This window comes from Mauremys mutica, chromosome 17 (genome assembly GCF_020497125.1).
Source record: "Mauremys mutica isolate MM-2020 ecotype Southern chromosome 17, ASM2049712v1, whole genome shotgun sequence".
NCBI lineage: Eukaryota > Metazoa > Chordata > Testudines > Geoemydidae > Mauremys > Mauremys mutica.
Genome location: NC_059088.1, coordinates 27,847,925 through 27,865,493, shown reverse-complemented (window position 1 = coordinate 27,865,493; position 17,569 = coordinate 27,847,925). Strand labels below are relative to the sequence as shown.

At 43.1% G+C, this 17,569-nt stretch overlaps 2 protein-coding genes across 2 annotated transcripts; one reads left to right on the top strand and one right to left on the bottom strand.

Annotated features, from left to right (window-relative positions):
• Positions 1-976: 976 nt before the first annotated feature.
• On the bottom strand, positions 977-1,489 carry LOC123352154 (claw keratin-like). The gene has a single exon (XM_044991931.1). It carries the CDS (start codon positions 1,487-1,489, stop codon positions 977-979), a length of 513 nt encoding a protein of 170 aa, XP_044847866.1.
• Positions 1,490-7,076: 5,587 nt separating this feature from the next.
• Positions 7,077-7,589, top strand: LOC123352153 (claw keratin-like). The gene has a single exon (XM_044991930.1). The coding sequence runs from the start codon at positions 7,077-7,079 to the stop codon at positions 7,587-7,589; it is 513 nt and encodes a 170-aa protein (XP_044847865.1).
• Positions 7,590-17,569: the final 9,980 nt, after the last annotated feature.

Genomic DNA, 17,569 nt, shown 5'->3' with positions numbered 1-17,569 from the left:
TCAGTGTACTAATTTCTTCATATCACAAGGGAGATTCCTGACTGCTGGAGATGACTTTGGTGTAGGGTAATTTGTCTTTAGGGGTGGCCAATTTTCTTTTCCTTCCAAAATCTCGGTCACTATCCAGCAGATTAACACAGACACTTTCCATGAACCATGTGATTGGTCTTTTTCAAATCAAAGGAAATATTTACATTTTTAAAGTGAAAATCTGTGTAAGTGTTAGCAGGAAAAGGCTTTTTGCTACACAAATAATGCAAGGAAGAACTCGGCCCCTGTGCAGAGGGCCTGCGTAATGCTATGAACCACTTTAAGGCCTTTATTCTCCTATCACTCCACGCCTTCAAAAGTTGCAACTTGAGAAGTGCCTGGTGCTGCCTGTTCTACAGGGATGAATTTCATCCAGCACAATTTTTAAACAAGGAGGGAGGAACAAGGAAAACCAGAAGACCAATATTATGATGCAGCATCTTTTTAATGAGAATGAAATTTGCAATACACAGTTACAGAAAAAAATAATACACAGCAGAAAGAATCTATTTCAAGAATTTCCAAAAGGGCTGCGAACGATCACCCACTTCTTTGGGATGCATTTGAGGCAAGATGTTCTTTTTCCTTTGCTGCAGGTTCAGAGTTAGACAAACAAATTAAAGTGATAATAAATACAACTGATGCCTGTTTTAATTTCCCTGTGTCCCTCACACTGCGGGGTTAGTGCAAGCAGCCTGAGTGTCATTCAGAATGAGTCCACGTGTGACTAAGAGAATAAGCACATGGTTGGGAAAGCATTGGCAGAAAGAGTTTATAAGCATAATATCAGAAATCGCTCTCTGAGAGAAAGGGGCTGAGCAGACACAGCTCGCATTGAATTCAAGTGGAGCCGTGCCTGCCCAGCACTTCTGAAATCTCTGTCTGAATCTAGAGCTTGTTGTTCATTTCCTGGTCTTTTCTTTTACCATTGACATTCCTGCAGGGTTTAACATGGTGTACAGCTTCCACTCAGGTACCTATGGCAAGATACCCCAGAACCACATGCTCCTCCATAACCGTAACCTCCCCCGTAACCACACGATCCTCCGTAACCTCCCCCGTAACCACACAGTCCCCCGTAACCTCCTCCATAACCACACAGTCCACCATAACGGCCCCCGTAACCACTCAATCCCCCATAACCATAACGGCCCCCGTAACCACCTAATCCCCCGTAACCATACAATCCTCCGTAAGCGCCCCCATAGCCGTTCAATCCCCCATAACCGAATGAGCCCCCATAGCCGGGTCCGACCACAGGTGCTCCAACAGCTCCCACTTCACTGTGCTGAGGGAAAGTGCTGAGAATTGGTCCTGGGAGGGTTACGGCAACTGGTGATGGTCTGATGATCACTTCAGAGTCAGGGCACTGCCTAACGCACGGCTCGTTGCAGCTGCCAGAAACTGGACTGGGACGGGCCACCCCGCATTCTGGATAGCACAGGCTGGAGCAAGACATCTTTCTGTGATGGAGGTAAACCTGAAACACCCAACAGGGAATAGAGTAAAGAAAAGGTACCAGTGTCAGTGGAAGAAAGGACTCAAAACCCGGTTACTGTTTCAGTGAGATTGCTGTGGGGCACAAGAGAGAGAGGAGGAGTGGACTTAGATCCTATATTTGTGGCTATGTATTTGTTCCTATTTCCTCTTTCTTTGCCTCTTATCCACTCACACTAAACTTCCCTCTCAATGACCTGTCTGAAAAACACCACCTGGAATAAGTGTCATTATTTCTTTGAAGGACCCCTGGTATGCTGTGTCCATTATAGACATTTCTCAAAGAGAACATGACTGGGCTACTGCTATCATTTCTTTTTCTTTGAGGATTCAACCTCTGCATGCAAACCAGTTGAGTCCAGTGTCAGAGTGTGGCTCTTGGGTTTTCTAAACCTCGGGAGTCACCAATACTTGCTGATGAATAAACAGAAACTTTTCTTTTCTCCAAATAAATCACTAAGACAAGATCCTCAGCTCTGGTAAACTGGGTTCAGATCCACTGGCTTCCATGGAGCGACCCTAAATTACACCATCTGAGCAGAAGCATCTTCAGTGGGTATTTCTGCTCATAAGAACGCTGGAATACCTAGACTGGATCACACCATTTGTCAGTTTAATAATTCGCCTGCCTCCAATACTAAGGAATAACAGCTACTTCAGAATAAAGTAGAAGACCCCTAAATTGGCTGTGTAGGGACTAAACTGGGAACGTTTCTTCCTAATCTAGCCAAGAGAGAAATGGCGAAGAAACTTTCTAAAGTTAATTTAAAGATTTAAATTCCCTAATTTGATTTCCACTTAATAGGAAATATGTTTCTCAATCGCATATGGTGCTCCTAAAATCCCCACCTTTGGCTTCAAATCATGGATCCACCACAACCTGCTACTGAATAGCTACACAAGATAATTATGGAACAACATTGTCATTCCTGATAAAAATCACAGACAGTGCATGCAAGATTCAGTCTTAAATGGAAATGGATCCTACTCTGACATCTCTTGGGTTAGAAAGAGATTGAGTCAAATTGGACTTACCCAGTTGACCGAGGAGCTGAAGTCCGGAGAAGTGTTTAGAAGAACCCTGAGTCGTGAGCGCTTTTATACAGTTTCTAGGACTGCCTGGAGGATCTGTGATGCGTTTTATAGAGGGAGTCCCAAATTAGTTACCAAACAATCTTGATGGCCTTGTTAAATCCTCCTTTTGATGGAACTGTTTTCTCAGGGTTTGGGAGTATTGGGCTAATCTCAGCCTCAAAGAGAGTGACATGCACGTTGCAATCTGCGTTCCTAGTATTATTCCAGTGACTTTCTTGGTGGTGCAATGAGAATGCGTGTCAAGGTGATTCAGAATTGCATCAGGAACACAATTGGCTGTCATGAGCAGAAATCCACTCTGGTCCTTTCAATTCATGCGGGTCATTGTTAGGGGCATTGGACAGTTCATTATAAACTTGCTAGGAAGCAAAGAGCCATTTTTCTGCATTCTCAAAAGCTCCATCCCCAACGGGTGAGATCCAATTCCCTTTGAAAACAATCAGAATCCTTCCATTGCCTTCAGTGTCTTTCCTGTCGTGACTTTAAGTCTCAGATTCACCTTTTGGCAGAGGGATAGTATGATGCCTATGGACAACTTTAGCCCCAGTTTAAAATTTCAAACTATGTTTTAGCAGGGTCTTAAATGAAGCGTGGGCCTTTGTGATGGCCCTCTGCCCAGAGGTGAATTTCACCTTAGGGTGATTAAACCTTGATCTAACATTGGACCTCCACTTGTGTCACCAATGCTACCTCAAAGGGTTTCCTAAACCAGATTTGCTCATGGGTCGATGGAAGGGATAGTGAGGAGTTAAAGGAAGCAGTGCTCTTTTCTAGAAAGGGTTTGAGTTAAATCATTGAATTTGTTCTTTGTTAGAAACCATCTCTCTATGACTGAGCTGACAAGAAACTAAGGTCTTGCAAGATAATGTAGCTGACTAAACCCTGAAAGAAGCCCAGGAGAGATGGAAATCATGGATTACGGGTGAAGGAGGAAAGGGCTATTGGCTGTGATTTGACATGGAGTCCGACCAGCCATAGGTTATGTTGCAGAAAACATTCCTGAAAAAACCAGAATGTTGTTTTAAGTGTAAAATCTATTTCTAGGAGTGTATTCTATATCCAGGGAAAAAGGCAGAAATGTCCTCCTGTGACTTGAAGGCCCTGAACCTCTTTCAATTTGAAGCAACTGTGCTGAGTTACACCATGGAAGCACCTTCATTTTTCTATAAATACACCAAATGCAAAATCACATTAGAAAGAAAGTGAAATATCCCCAAATTCTGTGGCTTTGAATCATGCCCTGATTAAAGGAATGACATGAGAGACCTTGGCCTCTATTTTTTTTAAGTGACTCTATTACTCATTGCAGAGGCGTCTAATCCCAGGAACAATTTATTAATCTTCTAAGAATACAACCCTTTTTATGTGTGAAAAACACCAATGAATGTTTACGAGGTGCTTTGAAATCTTGAGTTCTGAGAATGATGAAGAACTTCCAGCCTTAACATGCTTACTACCCTTGTTTTATCCGCATAGCACAGTAGGCACATGGAGTTGAAAGTCACACGATTCTGATTCCCTCTACCACAGTTCAAGCTCAAGGTTCATCCCTGTTAGACTCTATTACAAGGCAACATTAGTAACACACTCAAGGAAAAGATAGAAATTGCCTGACTTGTAATTCCTTTGGAGAGTGTTGTCCTCAAGTATAAAGAAGAAACAATTAAAGTGGATCAAACGTTAGTCATTTTTTTAATTGTTGATGCTTAGATACAAGGATGCACCCACTATTTAACGAGACATATTACTAATGTTGCCTTGTAATAGAGTCTAACAGGGATGACCCTCGAGCTTGAACTGTGGTAGGGGGAATCAGAACCGTGTGACCTTCAGCTCCATGTGCCTACTGTTCTATGCGGATAAAACAAGGATAGTAAGCATGTTAAGGCACGGGTGTCAGTTGCAGAAAAACCCAATAGTTCTGATTCCCCCACCACAGTTCAAGCTCGAGGTTCATCATTCTCAGAACTCAAGATTTCAAATGCAATCTTGGTATGTGCAGTTCCTGCAATATCAAGCGATGGTGCACCCAGGGGGGTTTGTATAAAAATGGTAATATGGAGTGCAGTGAGGAACAGCTTCCTAAAAAAACAGTAGATTCTTGTACTGAAGTAATGGTCAGTGTACTAATTTCTTCATATCACAAGGGAGATTCCTGATTGCTGGAGATGCTCTCTTGGTGTAAATCAGCACAGTTGCTTCAAATTGAAAGAGGTTCAGGGCCTTCAAGTCACAGGAGGACATTTCTGCCTTCTTCCCTGGATATAGAATACACTCCTAGAAATAGATCTTACACTTAAAACAACATTCTGGTTTTTTCAGGAATGTTTTCTGCAACATAACCTATGGCTGGTCGGACTCCATGTCAAATCACAGCCAATAGCCCTTTCCTCCTTCACCCGTAATCCATGATTTCCATCTCTCCTGGGCTTCTTTCAGGGTTTAGTCAGCTACATTATCTTGCAAGACCTTAGTTTCTTGTCAGCTCAGTCATAGAGAGATGGTTTCTAACAAAGAACAAATTCAATGATTTAACTCAAACCCTTTCTAGAAAAGAGCACTGCTTCCTTTAACTCCTCACTATCCCTTCCATCGACCCATGAGCAAATCTGGTTTAGGAAACCCTTTGAGGTAGCATTGGTGACACAAGTGGAGGTCCAATGTTAGATCAAGGTTTAATCACCCTAAGGTGAAATTCACCTCTGGGCAGAGGGCCATCACAAAGGCCCACGCTTCATTTAAGACCCTGCTAAAACATAGTTTGAAATTTTAAACTGGGGCTAAAGTTGTCCATAGGCATCATACTATCCCTCTGCCAAAAGGTGAATCTGAGACTTAAAGTCACGACAGGAAAGACACTGAAGGCAATGGAAGGATTCTGATTGTTTTCAAAGGGAATTGGATCTCACCCGTTGGGGATGGAGCTTTTGAGAATGCAGAAAAATGGCTCTTTGCTTCCTAGCAAGTTTATAATGAACTGTCCAATGCCCCTAACAATGACCCGCATGAATTGAAAGGACCAGAGTGGATTTCTGCTCATGACAGCCAATTGTGTTCCTGATGCAATTCTGAATCACCTTGACACGCATTCTCATTGCACCACCAAGAAAGTCACTGGAATAATACTAGGAACGCAGATTGCAACGTGCATGTCACTCTCTTTGAGGCTGAGATTAGCCCAATACTCCCAAACCCTGAGAAAACAGTTCCATCAAAAGGAGGATTTAACAAGGCCATCAAGATTGTTTGGTAACTAATTTGGGACTCCCTCTATAAAACGCATCACAGATCCTCCAGGCAGTCCTAGAAACTGTATAAAAGCGCTCACGACTCAGGGTTCTTCTAAACACTTCTCCGGACTTCAGCTCCTCGGTCAACTGGGTAAGTCCAATTTGACTCAATCTCTTTCTAACCCAAGAGATGTCACAGTAGGATCCATTTCCATTTAAGACTGAATCTTGCACGCACTGTCTGTGATTTTTATCAGGAATGACAATGTTGTTCCATAATTATCTTGTGTAGCTATTCAGTAGCAGGTTGTGGTGGATCCATGATTTGAAGCCAAAGGTGGGGATTTTAGGAGCACCATATGCGATTGAGAAACATATTTCCTATTAAGTGGAAATCAAATTAGGGAATTTAAATCTTTAAATTAACTTTAGAAAGTTTCTTCGCCATTTCTCTCTTGGCTAGATTAGGAAGAAACGTTCCCAGTTTAGTCCCTACAAAGCCAATTTAGGGGTCTTCTACTTTATTCTGAAGTAGCTGTTATTCCTTAGTATTGGAGGCAGGCGAATTATGAAACTGACAAATGGTGTGATCCAGTCTAGGTATTCCAGCGTTCTTCTGAGCAGAAATACCCACTGAAGATGCTTCTGCTCAGATGGTGTAATTTAGGGTCGCTCCATGGAAGCCAGTGGATCTGAACCCAGTTTACCAGAGCTGAGGATCTTGTCTTAGTGATTTATTTGGAGAAAAGAAAAGTTTCTGTTTATTCATCAGCAAGTATTGGTGACTCCCGAGGTTTAGAAAACCCAAGAGCCACACTCTGACACTGGACTCAACTGGTTTGCATGCAGAGGTTGAATCCTCAAAGAAAAAGAAATGATAGCAGTAGCCCAGCCATGTTCTCTTTGAGAAATGTCTATAATGGACACAGCATACCAGGGGTCCTTCAAAGAAATAATGACACTTATTCCAGGTGGTGTTTTTCAGACAGGTCATTGAGAGGGAAGTTTAGTGTGAGTGGATAAGAGGCAAAGAAAGAGGAAATAGGAACAAATACATAGCCACAAATATAGGATCTAAGTCCACTCCTCCTCTCTCTCTTGTGCCCCACAGCAATCTCACTGAAACAGTAACCGGGTTTTGAGTCCTTTCTTCCACTGACACTGGTACCTTTTCTTTACTCTATTCCCTGTTGGGTGTTTCAGGTTTACCTCCATCACAGAAAGATGTCTTGCTCCAGCCTGTGCTATCCAGAATGCGGGGTGGCCCGTCCCAGTCCAGTTTCTGGCAGCTGCAACGAGCCGTGCGTTAGGCAGTGCCCTGACTCTGAAGTGATCATCAGACCATCACCAGTTGCCGTAACCCTCCCAGGACCAATTCTCAGCACTTTCCCTCAGCACAGTGAAGTGGGAGCTGTTGGAGCACCTGTGGTCGGACCCGGCTATGGGGGCTCATTCGGTTATGGGGGATTGAACGGCTATGGGGGCGCTTACGGAGGATTGTATGGTTACGGGGGATTAGGTGGTTACGGGGGCCGTTATGGTTATGGGGGATTGAGTGGTTACGGGGGCCGTTATGGTGGACTGTGTGGTTATGGAGGAGGTTACGGGGGACTGTGTGGTTACGGGGGAGGTTACGGAGGATCGTGTGGTTACGGGGGAGGTTACGGTTATGGAGGAGCATGTGGTTCTGGGGTATCTTGCCATAGGTACCTGAGTGGAAGCTGTACACCATGTTAAACCCTGCAGGAATGTCAATGGTAAAAGAAAAGACCAGGAAATGAACAACAAGCTCTAGATTCAGACAGAGATTTCAGAAGTGCTGGGCAGGCACGGCTCCACTTGAATTCAATGCGAGCTGTGTCTGCTCAGCCCCTTTCTCTCAGAGAGCGATTTCTGATATTATGCTTATAAACTCTTTCCGCCAATGCTTTCCCAACCACGTGCTTATTCTCTTAGTCACACGTGGACTCATTCTGAATGACACTCAGGCTGCTTGCACTAACCCCGCAGTGTGAGGGAAACAGGGAAATTAAAACAGGCATCAGTTGTATTTATTATCACTTTAATTTGTTTGTCTAACTCTGAACCTGCAGCATAGGAAAAAGAACATCTTGCCTCAAATGCATCCCAAAGAAGTGGGTGATTGTTTGCAGCCCTTTTGGAAATTCTTGAAATAGATTCTTTCTGCTGTGTATTATTTTTTTCTGTAACTGTGTATTGCAAATTTCATTCTCATTAAAAACGATGCTGCATCATAATATTGATCTTCTGGTTTTCCTTGTTCCTCCCTCCTTGTTTAAAAATTGCGCTGGATGAAATTCATCCCTGTAGAACAGGCAGCACCAGGCACTTCTCAAGTTGCAACTTTTGAAGGCGTGGAGTGATAGGAGAATAAAGGCCTTAAAGTGGTTCATAGCATTATGCAGGCCCTCTGCACAGGGGCCGAGTTCTTCCTTGCATTATTTGTGTAGCAAAAAGCCTTTTCCTGATAACACTTACACAGATTTTCACTTTAAGAATGTAAATATTTCCTTTGATTTGAAAAAGACCAATCACATGGTTCATGGAAAATGTCTGTGTTAATCTTTGCTGGATAGTGACCGAGATTTTCGGAAGGAAAAGGAAATTGGCCACCCCTAAAGACAAATTACCCTACACCAAAGTCATCTCCAGCAGTCAGGAATCTCCCTTGTGATATGAAGAAATTAGTACACTGACCATTACTTCAGTACAAGAATCTTATGTTTTTTTAAGAAGCTGTTCCTCACTGCACTCCATATTACCATTTTTATACAAACCCCCCTGGGTGCACCATCGCTTGATATTGCAGGAACTGCACATACCAATATTGCATTTTCTACGATGCTTTTCTTCAACATGTTCATGGCTTTCAGTTGCCAGACGATGAATATTTTTGACTGATCAAATTTTTGATTTGACAACATGAAAGGAAAAATGTATCCAGACCATTCAGGCTCTTCAATGACATGATGTAATACTCACACAGTGAGGGGAGATTTAGCCATCTGGCACTGGGGTTTATTTAAGGGCAATACAGCTCTATTCTTCAATGTCAGAACATATCTATTGACCCCTCCTTGGAATGGAAGAACATAGGCATTGCTGCAGCAGATCAGGCCTCTCTCCCACAGTGGTGAGTGCCAGAGGCTTCACAGGGAGGTGCAAGAAACCCCACAGAACACAGGTATGGGATCACCTGCCCCATAGAGGAACTTTTTCATTATCCCCCATCAATCCGATCTACCTCCATGATTGGATGATACCCTGAAGCACAAGAGTTTATATCCTTGCCAAGCTTGTAGAAATGCAAGAAATCCATCTCAGTTGGCATTTGCTCCAGAGTACTGCAAGCACCATTCTCTCTGCATCACCAAGGCCCACTGTGTTGATAATAGAGGAAGCACATAGCCATGAAGGCATTAGAAGTAAGACCCATTGTGTGAAATATGGGAAACATTCGGCATGTTTGCAAAGGTGCTGTGTAACAGGGTGCTGGCTGGGAGAAACAAGTCAGGCCCCTGTTAGCCTTGTTGTAGAGGAAGAAGGGTATTAGTTGGGCTGGCTGAGTGGCCATGCTCTAATTACCAGAGTGGATCCACCTGCAGGCCTGGGTAACCAACCTGCCCTATAAATCTGGCTAAGAGACAGGAAACAGGGGAGACAGGAAAGGGAGGACTGTGGGCTCTAGGTCCCTGCTGGCTGGGAAGTTAGTAGTCTCCCAGAGTGTTGGTCTCTGTAGGTATCTGTAAATAATAGGTGGTGGGAACGGACACAAACAATAAAAGGACGCAGGTGCTGCACTTCAGCTGGTCTCTGACTGCGTTTGTGGAGGGGCCGGGAGAAGGCACTGCTACATGCTTTTATAATTTCACACAGAGTTCCATGTACTCATCCAAACTTTCCAAGGCAGGAGTGATAGGAGAATAAAGCCCATAAAATGGTTCCTAGCATTATTCAGGCTCTCTGCATTGGGATGGATTTCTTCCTTTGCATTATGTGTTTAGCAAAACGCCTTTTCCTGTTAAGACTTACACAGATTTTCACTTTAAGAATGTAAATATTTCTTTGATTTCAAAAAGACCAATCACATGGTTCATGGAAAGTATCTGTGTGAGTCTTTGCTGGATACCGACCAAGACTTTTGGAAGGAAAAGGAAATTGGCCACTCCCAAAGACAAATTACACTACAACAAAGTCATCTGGAGCAGTCAGGAATCTCCCTTGTGATATGAACAGATCAATACACTGACCATTTCTTCAAGAGAAGAATCTAATGGTTTTTTAGCAAGCTGTTCCTCACTTCACTCTATATTACCATTTTTATATAAAAACCCCTGGGTCTACCATAGTTGGGTATTGCAGGAACTGCACATACCAAGATTGCATTTTCTACGATGCTTTCCTTCAATGTGTTCATGGCTCTCAGTTCCCAGAAGTTGAATATTTTATGTTAATTAATTTTTTAATTTGACAACACGAAAGAAAAAATGTATCCAGACCATCCTGGCTTTTTAATGACATGATGTAATACTCACACAGTAAGGGGAGATTTTGTCATCTGGCACTGGGTTTTATTTAAGGGCAATACAGCTCTATTCTTCAATGTCAGATGATATCTATTGACCCCTGCTTGGAATGGAAGAACATAGGCATTGCTGTAGCAGATCAGGCCTCTCTCCCACAGTGGTGAGTGCTAGAGGCTTCACAGGGAGGTTCTAGAGAACCAGCAGAACACAGGTATGGGGTCACCGCCCCATAGAGGAACTTTTTCACTTTCCTCCGTCAATCTGATCTACCCCCATTATTAGACTATACCCTGAAGCACAAGAATTCATACCCTTGCCAAGCTTGAAGAAATGTAGTAACTCCATCTCAGTCGGCATTTGCTCCAGAGTACTGCAAGCACCATTCTCTCTGCATCACCAAAGCCCACTGTGTTGATAATAGAGGAAGCACATAGCCATGAAGGCATTAGAATTAAAACCCATTGTGTGAAATATGGGAAACATTCGGCATGTTTGCAGAGGTGCCGATTAAATAGAGCTCTTTCATTTCACAAAGAGTTCAATGTACTCAGCACTTCTCAAAGCTAGGGCTATGTGCTAAAACCTCAATCTGTATCTTGCTGTTCATGTCCTGGTTCTTCCTTTTTCTTTGGATATGCCTATTGGGTTTAACATAGCCCACTGTTTCCGTTAAGGTATCTATGACCCCATCACCATCCCCACAACCCTGTATTCCTCCCACAACCATATGGTACCTTGTAACCATAGAATCTCTTCTATCCATATGGACCCTGATAACCATGTCATGTCCCATAACCATAGGAACCCCCACAACCATAGAAGCATCCATAACGTTATAAGGCTCTATCACCTCATAGGCCCCCATCACCCACTCCATTGTTAGCTGTTCCTGAAGATCCCACTATGCTTTCATAGACTCATAGAATCATAGAATATTAGGGTTGCAATCCCTTGCTCAAAGCAGGACCAATACCAGCTAAATCATCCCAGCCAGGGCTTTGTCAAGCTGATCCTTAAAAACCTCTAAGGATGGAGATTCCACCCCGTCCCTAGTTAATCCATTCCAGTGCTTCACCACTCTCCTAGTGAAATAGTGTTTCCGAACATCCAACCTGGACCTCCTGCACTGCCACTTGAGACCATTGCTTCTTGTTCTGCCTCTGCCACCACCGAGAACAGCTGAGCTCCATCCTCTTTGGAACCTCCCTTCAGGTAGCTGAAGGCTGCTATCAAATCTCCCCTCACTCTTCTCTTCTGCAGACTAAATAACCCCACTTCTCTCAGCCTCTCCTTGTAAGTCATGTGCCCCAGCCCCCTAATAATTTTTGTTGCCCTCCACTGGACTCTCTCCAATTTGGTCACATCCCTTCTGTAGTGGGGGGGCCAAACTGAACGCAATACTCCAGGTATGGCCTCACCAGTGCTGAATAGAGGGGAATAATCACTTCCCTCGATCTGCTGGCAATGCTCCTACTAATGCAGCCCAATATGCCGTTGTTCTTCTTGGGAACAAGGGCACACTGCTGACTCATATCCAGCTTCTCATCCACTGTAATCCCCAGGTCCATTTCTGCAGAACTGCTTAGCCAGTCGGTCCCCAGCCTGTAGCGGTCCATGGGATTCTTCCTTCCTAAGTGCAGGACTCTGCACTTGCCCTTGTTTAACCTCATCAGATTTCTCTTGGCCCAATCCTTGAATTTGTCCAGGTCACTCTGGACCCTATCCCTACCCTCCGGTGTATCTACATCTCCCCCCAGCTTAGTGTTATATTTGAACTTGCTGAGAGTGCAATTCATCCCATCATCTAGATCATTAATAAAGATGTTGAACAAAACCGGCCCCAGAACCAACCCCTGGGGCACTCCGCTTGGTACTGGCTGTCAACTAGACATCAAGCCATTGATCACTATCCACTGAGCCTGACAATCTAGCCCTTTATATCCACCTTATAGTCCATTCATCCAGCCCATATTTCTTTAATTTGCTGGCAAGAATACTGTGGGAGTCCGTATCAAAAGCTTTGCTAAAGTCAAGATATATCACATCCACCACTTTCCCCATATCCACAGAGCCAATTATCTCATCATAGAAGGCAATCAGGTTGGTCAGGCATGACTTGCCCTTGGTGAATCCCTGTTGACTGTTCCTGATCACCTTCCTCTCCTTCAAGTGCTTCAAAATGGATTCCTTGAGGACCTGCTCCATGATTCTGCTGGGGACTGAAGTGAGGCTGACCGGTCTGTAGCTCCCTGGGTTCTCTTTCTTCCCCTTTTTAAAGATGGGCACTATATTTGCCTTTTTCCAATCATCCAGGACATCCCCCGATTGCCACAAGTTTTCAAAGAAAATGGCCAACGGCTCCGCAATCACAGCAGCTACTCCCTCAGCAATCTCGGATGCATTAGATATGGACCCATAGACTTGTGCATGTCCAGCTTTTCTAAATAGTCTTTAACCTGTTCTTTCACCGCTGAGGGCTGCTCACCTCCTCCCCATATCATGTTGCCCAGTGCAGCAGTCTGGGAGGTGACCTTGTCTGTGAAGACAGAGGCAAAAAAAACATTGAGTACTTCAGCTTTTTCCACATCATCTGTCACTATGTTGCCTCTCCCATTCAGTAAGGGTCCCACACTTTCTCTGACCTTCTTGTTGCTAACATACCTGTAGAAACCCTTCTTGTTACCCTTCACATCCCTTGCTAGCTGCAACTCCAATTGTGCTTGGCCTTCCTGATTACACCCCTGCATGCTCTAGCAATATTTTTATACTCCTCCCTAGTCATCTGTCCAAATTTCCACTTCTTGTAAGCTTCCTTTTTGAGTTTAAGCTCCCCGAAGATTTCACTGTTAAGCCAAGCTAGTCCCCTGTCATATTTGTTATTCTTTCTGCACATTGGGATGGTTTCTTCCTGCGCCTGCAATAAGGCCTCTTTAAAGCCAGTAAGGCTTTCTGAGGGAAAGAACTGAGAATTGGTCCAGAGAAGGTCATGACAGCAGGTGGTGGTTGCATCAGCACTGTGGGCTCAGGGCATTGCCTTATGTAAGGCTTGTTGAAGCTATCCACACATGTTTTGTGGAATGTCACTCCACACATTTGTGAAACAAGACAACTTTCTGCACTGGAGATAAATCTGAGACACACAGCAGGGAAAACAGTAAATTTAAGGTGCGTGGGCAAGTGGAATAATTTTTTTTATATTGAGCTCCTTATTCAATTGAGGTCACATAGCTTGGTGGATGTGATATATCTTGACTAAAGAGAAAGGAAGAAAGAAAGAAAGACCTAACCAGAGATTTTGAATCCTTGTTACTTTCTTTTTCCTAAATAACCGTGTCTCTAAGCAGTACATAATTTCTACCACTAATGCTGGGATTTTAAGTTCATTAAAATTATAACACAGAACTTCGCTGGGATAGCATTAATAATGCCATTTTCCTTCTTAGGATGTAACCTCTAACTAGAAATGAGTTCAGGTCAGCATCCAAATGTGTTGCTTTGGTATGTAAACTTCAGTGTGTCACCAACACTTGCTGATCAAGGAGGGAAGGATTGGCTTTTAAAAAAAATCAAAGCCAAATACTAAACACTACTTCCTCAGCTGGTGTAAACGTGTGCAGTTCCACTGACTTCACTGGAGCTACACTCATCAGGGTACGTCCAGACTACCTGCCGTATCGGCAGGTAGCGATCGATTTTTCGGGGCTCGATATATCGCATCTCATCTAGACGCGATATATCGATCCCCAAATGCGCTCCCGTTGACTCCGGAACTCCACCGGAGCGAGCGGCGGTAGTGGAGTCGAGGGGGGAGCCGCGGACATCTATCCCATGTGGTGAGGATGGGAAGTAAGTAGGAATAAGATACTTCAACTTCAGCTACATTATTCCCATAGCTGGAGTTGCGTATCTTACATCGACCTCCCCCCAGTGTAGACCAGGCCTTAGTGAGACCTGATGAGGATTTGCAACTACAATCACTTGTGCATATGAGAAGGTAGCAATTGCCATGCAGGAAGAGACGAGTGGCCCATCCAATGCAGTATCATGTCTCAATGCAGGTCACTTACTAGCTACTTCAGAAGACAGCAGAAGTAGAACGAATTAAGCCTCTGTGGAGGAAACTTAGGGAGTTTCTTCCAAAACCCTAAATTAAAAATTGGAGGTGAGACTTTTCAGAGCTACAAAAGGGATTTGAATGCCCAAGTTCCAACTGAAATCAATAGGAACTACTGTCCCAAATGCATCTCTTGCTCTGAAAATCCAACCTTTAACTTCTAAACCAGTGGTTCTCAAACTTTCGTACTGGTGACCCTTTTCACATAGCAAGTCTCTGAGTGCGACCCCCTTTATAAATTAAAAACACTTTTAATATATTTAACACCATTATAAATGCTGGAGGCAAAGCGCGGTTTTGGAAGGAGGCTGACAGCTCACGATCCCCCCTGGAATAACCTCATGACCCCCTGAGGGGGTCCTGACTCCCAGTTTGAGAACCCCTGTCCTAAACCATGAAGAAAGCAATGCCTGCAGGTCAGTAATGGGGAAAATAGTGAGAAAAACAAATCTCTTCCCATTGTTAAGAATCACAAGTGTCTATGTCTAAGATTCAGGTCTAAATTAAAAAGATCATGAATGCATCATCTGAATGATTCCACAGATAGCGAGTCAAATACGACGTATCCATTTCATAGAGGAGAAAAAGTTAGAGAAGTGGTTAGAAGACTTCTGAGTGTTTTTATAGAGTTTTGTAGACTGCCTGAGGGACTTCAGAGGCCCTGTGCTCCTGACAGCCCAATTAGTCACAAAACAAACTTTGCGTAACTCCTTCAGTTGATGTATTTTTTCCCCTCTGTGGTTCTGATGATTAGCTTGTTCCTAACTCCACATGGTGCGACATGCACCTTGCACCATAAACTCTCTTTCATCTTAAAACTTTATGGGCCAGCTACATCCCTGCTTTCATTCTACTGACTTCACTGATGCTGCAGTGGGCTATTTGGAAGCCTAGAATGGTAACTGTCCAATGTAATAGAGAAGCCACGGTGAGTATGTGGCATAAGTAATCACTATTGTGGGGTTTTATTTCTGACTCTGCCACGTGCTCCCTGTGTAACCTTCACCTCAAACCAGAGTTCAAAGCACTTCAGACTCATTAAAATTGTGTGTGTCCACTCTTGTATTATTTTAATAAGAGAATATTTGTACTGGGATTAGATGACCCCAAATTGTGGATTAGGTTAATTCTACAAATGCATGTTAAGGTTTCTGATGTCATTGCAATAGTCAGCTCATGACACCTAGCCTCCGAATTTGGGGCCCTTTCATTTTCATTCAAAAAGAGCTTTTCATTTCCCTTTATTAACAAACATTCATTTGTAAAGCTCAAAGGGCAGATGCCGAGCCAGTGTACATCAGCACAGTTCCATAGACTTCTATGAGGTTCTGTGCCTTAAAATTGAGGGAAGGCATTGACGCTGCTCAGGTTAGAAGAAATGGCATTGGGGGGGGTGTTTTCTACTTTACAAATCATTTCAGTTAGAGCTGAAAAGCTTTCTGTTAGAGAAAGGTCTTGCAGAATATCCTGGGTTGGTCAGACTTGGAATTAATCCAATCTCATCTCACAGCAATTTGACCACTGAAGAAGTAGTCCTTAATTCCATCTCTCTTGTGCTTCTTCCTTTTCTTTATAAGCTGAATTCTCTTACAGGACCCAATTTTCTTGGCTGCTCATGAACAGAGATGCAGAGGCTGATGTTTCCCACTCATTTCATTGTACATTGCATCTGAGCAGTTTTGTGTGTGGAGGTGCAGAGTATGCACAAACAGATACACTTCACACAAGGTTTTCTCTAACCTATGCTGGGCAAAGTACCTTTCTTAAGTTGAAGCTGAGCTGGTTTACACTAGCTCAACATCTACCCTTAAACTTTAAAATAGATATAAAATGGAAATGCAAAGGTGCATTCAATGAAAGTCAAAGAGCCTCAGTTTCAGAGGCTGGGAACCACAATCTGAATACTGGAATGATATCTGAGACCTTGACATACATTTTTCAAAGTGAATCTAATCTTTAATATTGGAACATCTAATCCCAGTAAATGTAATTACTACTATAATAATACATCTCTTTGGCTGTATAAAACTTGATGAGTGGTTGTTAAGTGCTGTGAACTGGTTAGATCAGAGGAAGCCTCAGACAATGCACCATGAAAGCTACTATTATACCTGTTGGCCACAGAAGTGAATTGAGGCACATTAAGGTGAAGGTCAGACACGGAATAATTGGTAAAATCAGAAACAAAATCCACAATAGTTGGGACTACTCATGCCAAATAACAATCTCCATCTCCTGAACCCTACTGGACACTTACCATTCATAGCTTCCAAATATGTCACTGAAGTGAGAGTAATTGTTAGAGAGGCTCATTCTGGAATTTTCTTTTTATTTTGTTTGGATGATTTTTTGGAGAACATCAGGGTGAAATATCTTCTGATCTAAGTGTGAACAATGATCAACCATCGAGAGTCTTGCAAGGCAATTTAACTCCCTTTATTTGAAGGTGTTTGCGTAGTTGTTGGTATGTACATTTGAGCAGACTTAAATTATCAGATACCAACATTTTTCCCATTTGAATTCTATATTGAGAGTTTTATTCCTGTACTGCAAATGAACAAGCTTGAAAGGCACATACTTGTAATTCCTTTGGACAATTATTATCCTTGTGTATAAAGAAGGCTATCTTAAAGAGACAACCCTCCCTGTATCATGTTTCACAACTCTGAAAGAATTCATTGCTATTGGGTCACTATGACCCATTCGAGAGATGTGTTTCCAAGGAAAGAAAAAGTAGGACACACAGTGCAGTTGGTGACTTCATCCCACTGTGTGCTATGCGTTAAAGCATGTTTTTGATACTTTAATTACGTACTGTGATTTGCAATGCTACCACACTCAAGGAAAAGATAGAAATTGCCTAAGTTGTAATTCCTTTGGAGAGTGTTGTCCTCAAGTATAAAGAAGAAACAATTAAAGTGGATCAAACGTTAGTCATTTTTTTATTGTTGATGCTTAGATCCAAGGATGCACCCACTATTTAATGAGACATGTTACTAACGTTGTCTTGTAACAGAGGGTAAAGGGATGAACCTCGAGCTTACCCTGTGGTATGA

Bases quoted from the DNA above. Each gene is read 5' to 3' on its own strand.
- LOC123352153 (XM_044991930.1), top strand. From the start codon at position 7,077: ATGTCTTGCTCCAGCCTGTGCTATCCAGAATGCGGGGTGGCCCGTCCC.
- LOC123352154 (XM_044991931.1), bottom strand. From the start codon at position 1,489: ATGTCTTGCTCCAGCCTGTGCTATCCAGAATGCGGGGTGGCCCGTCCC.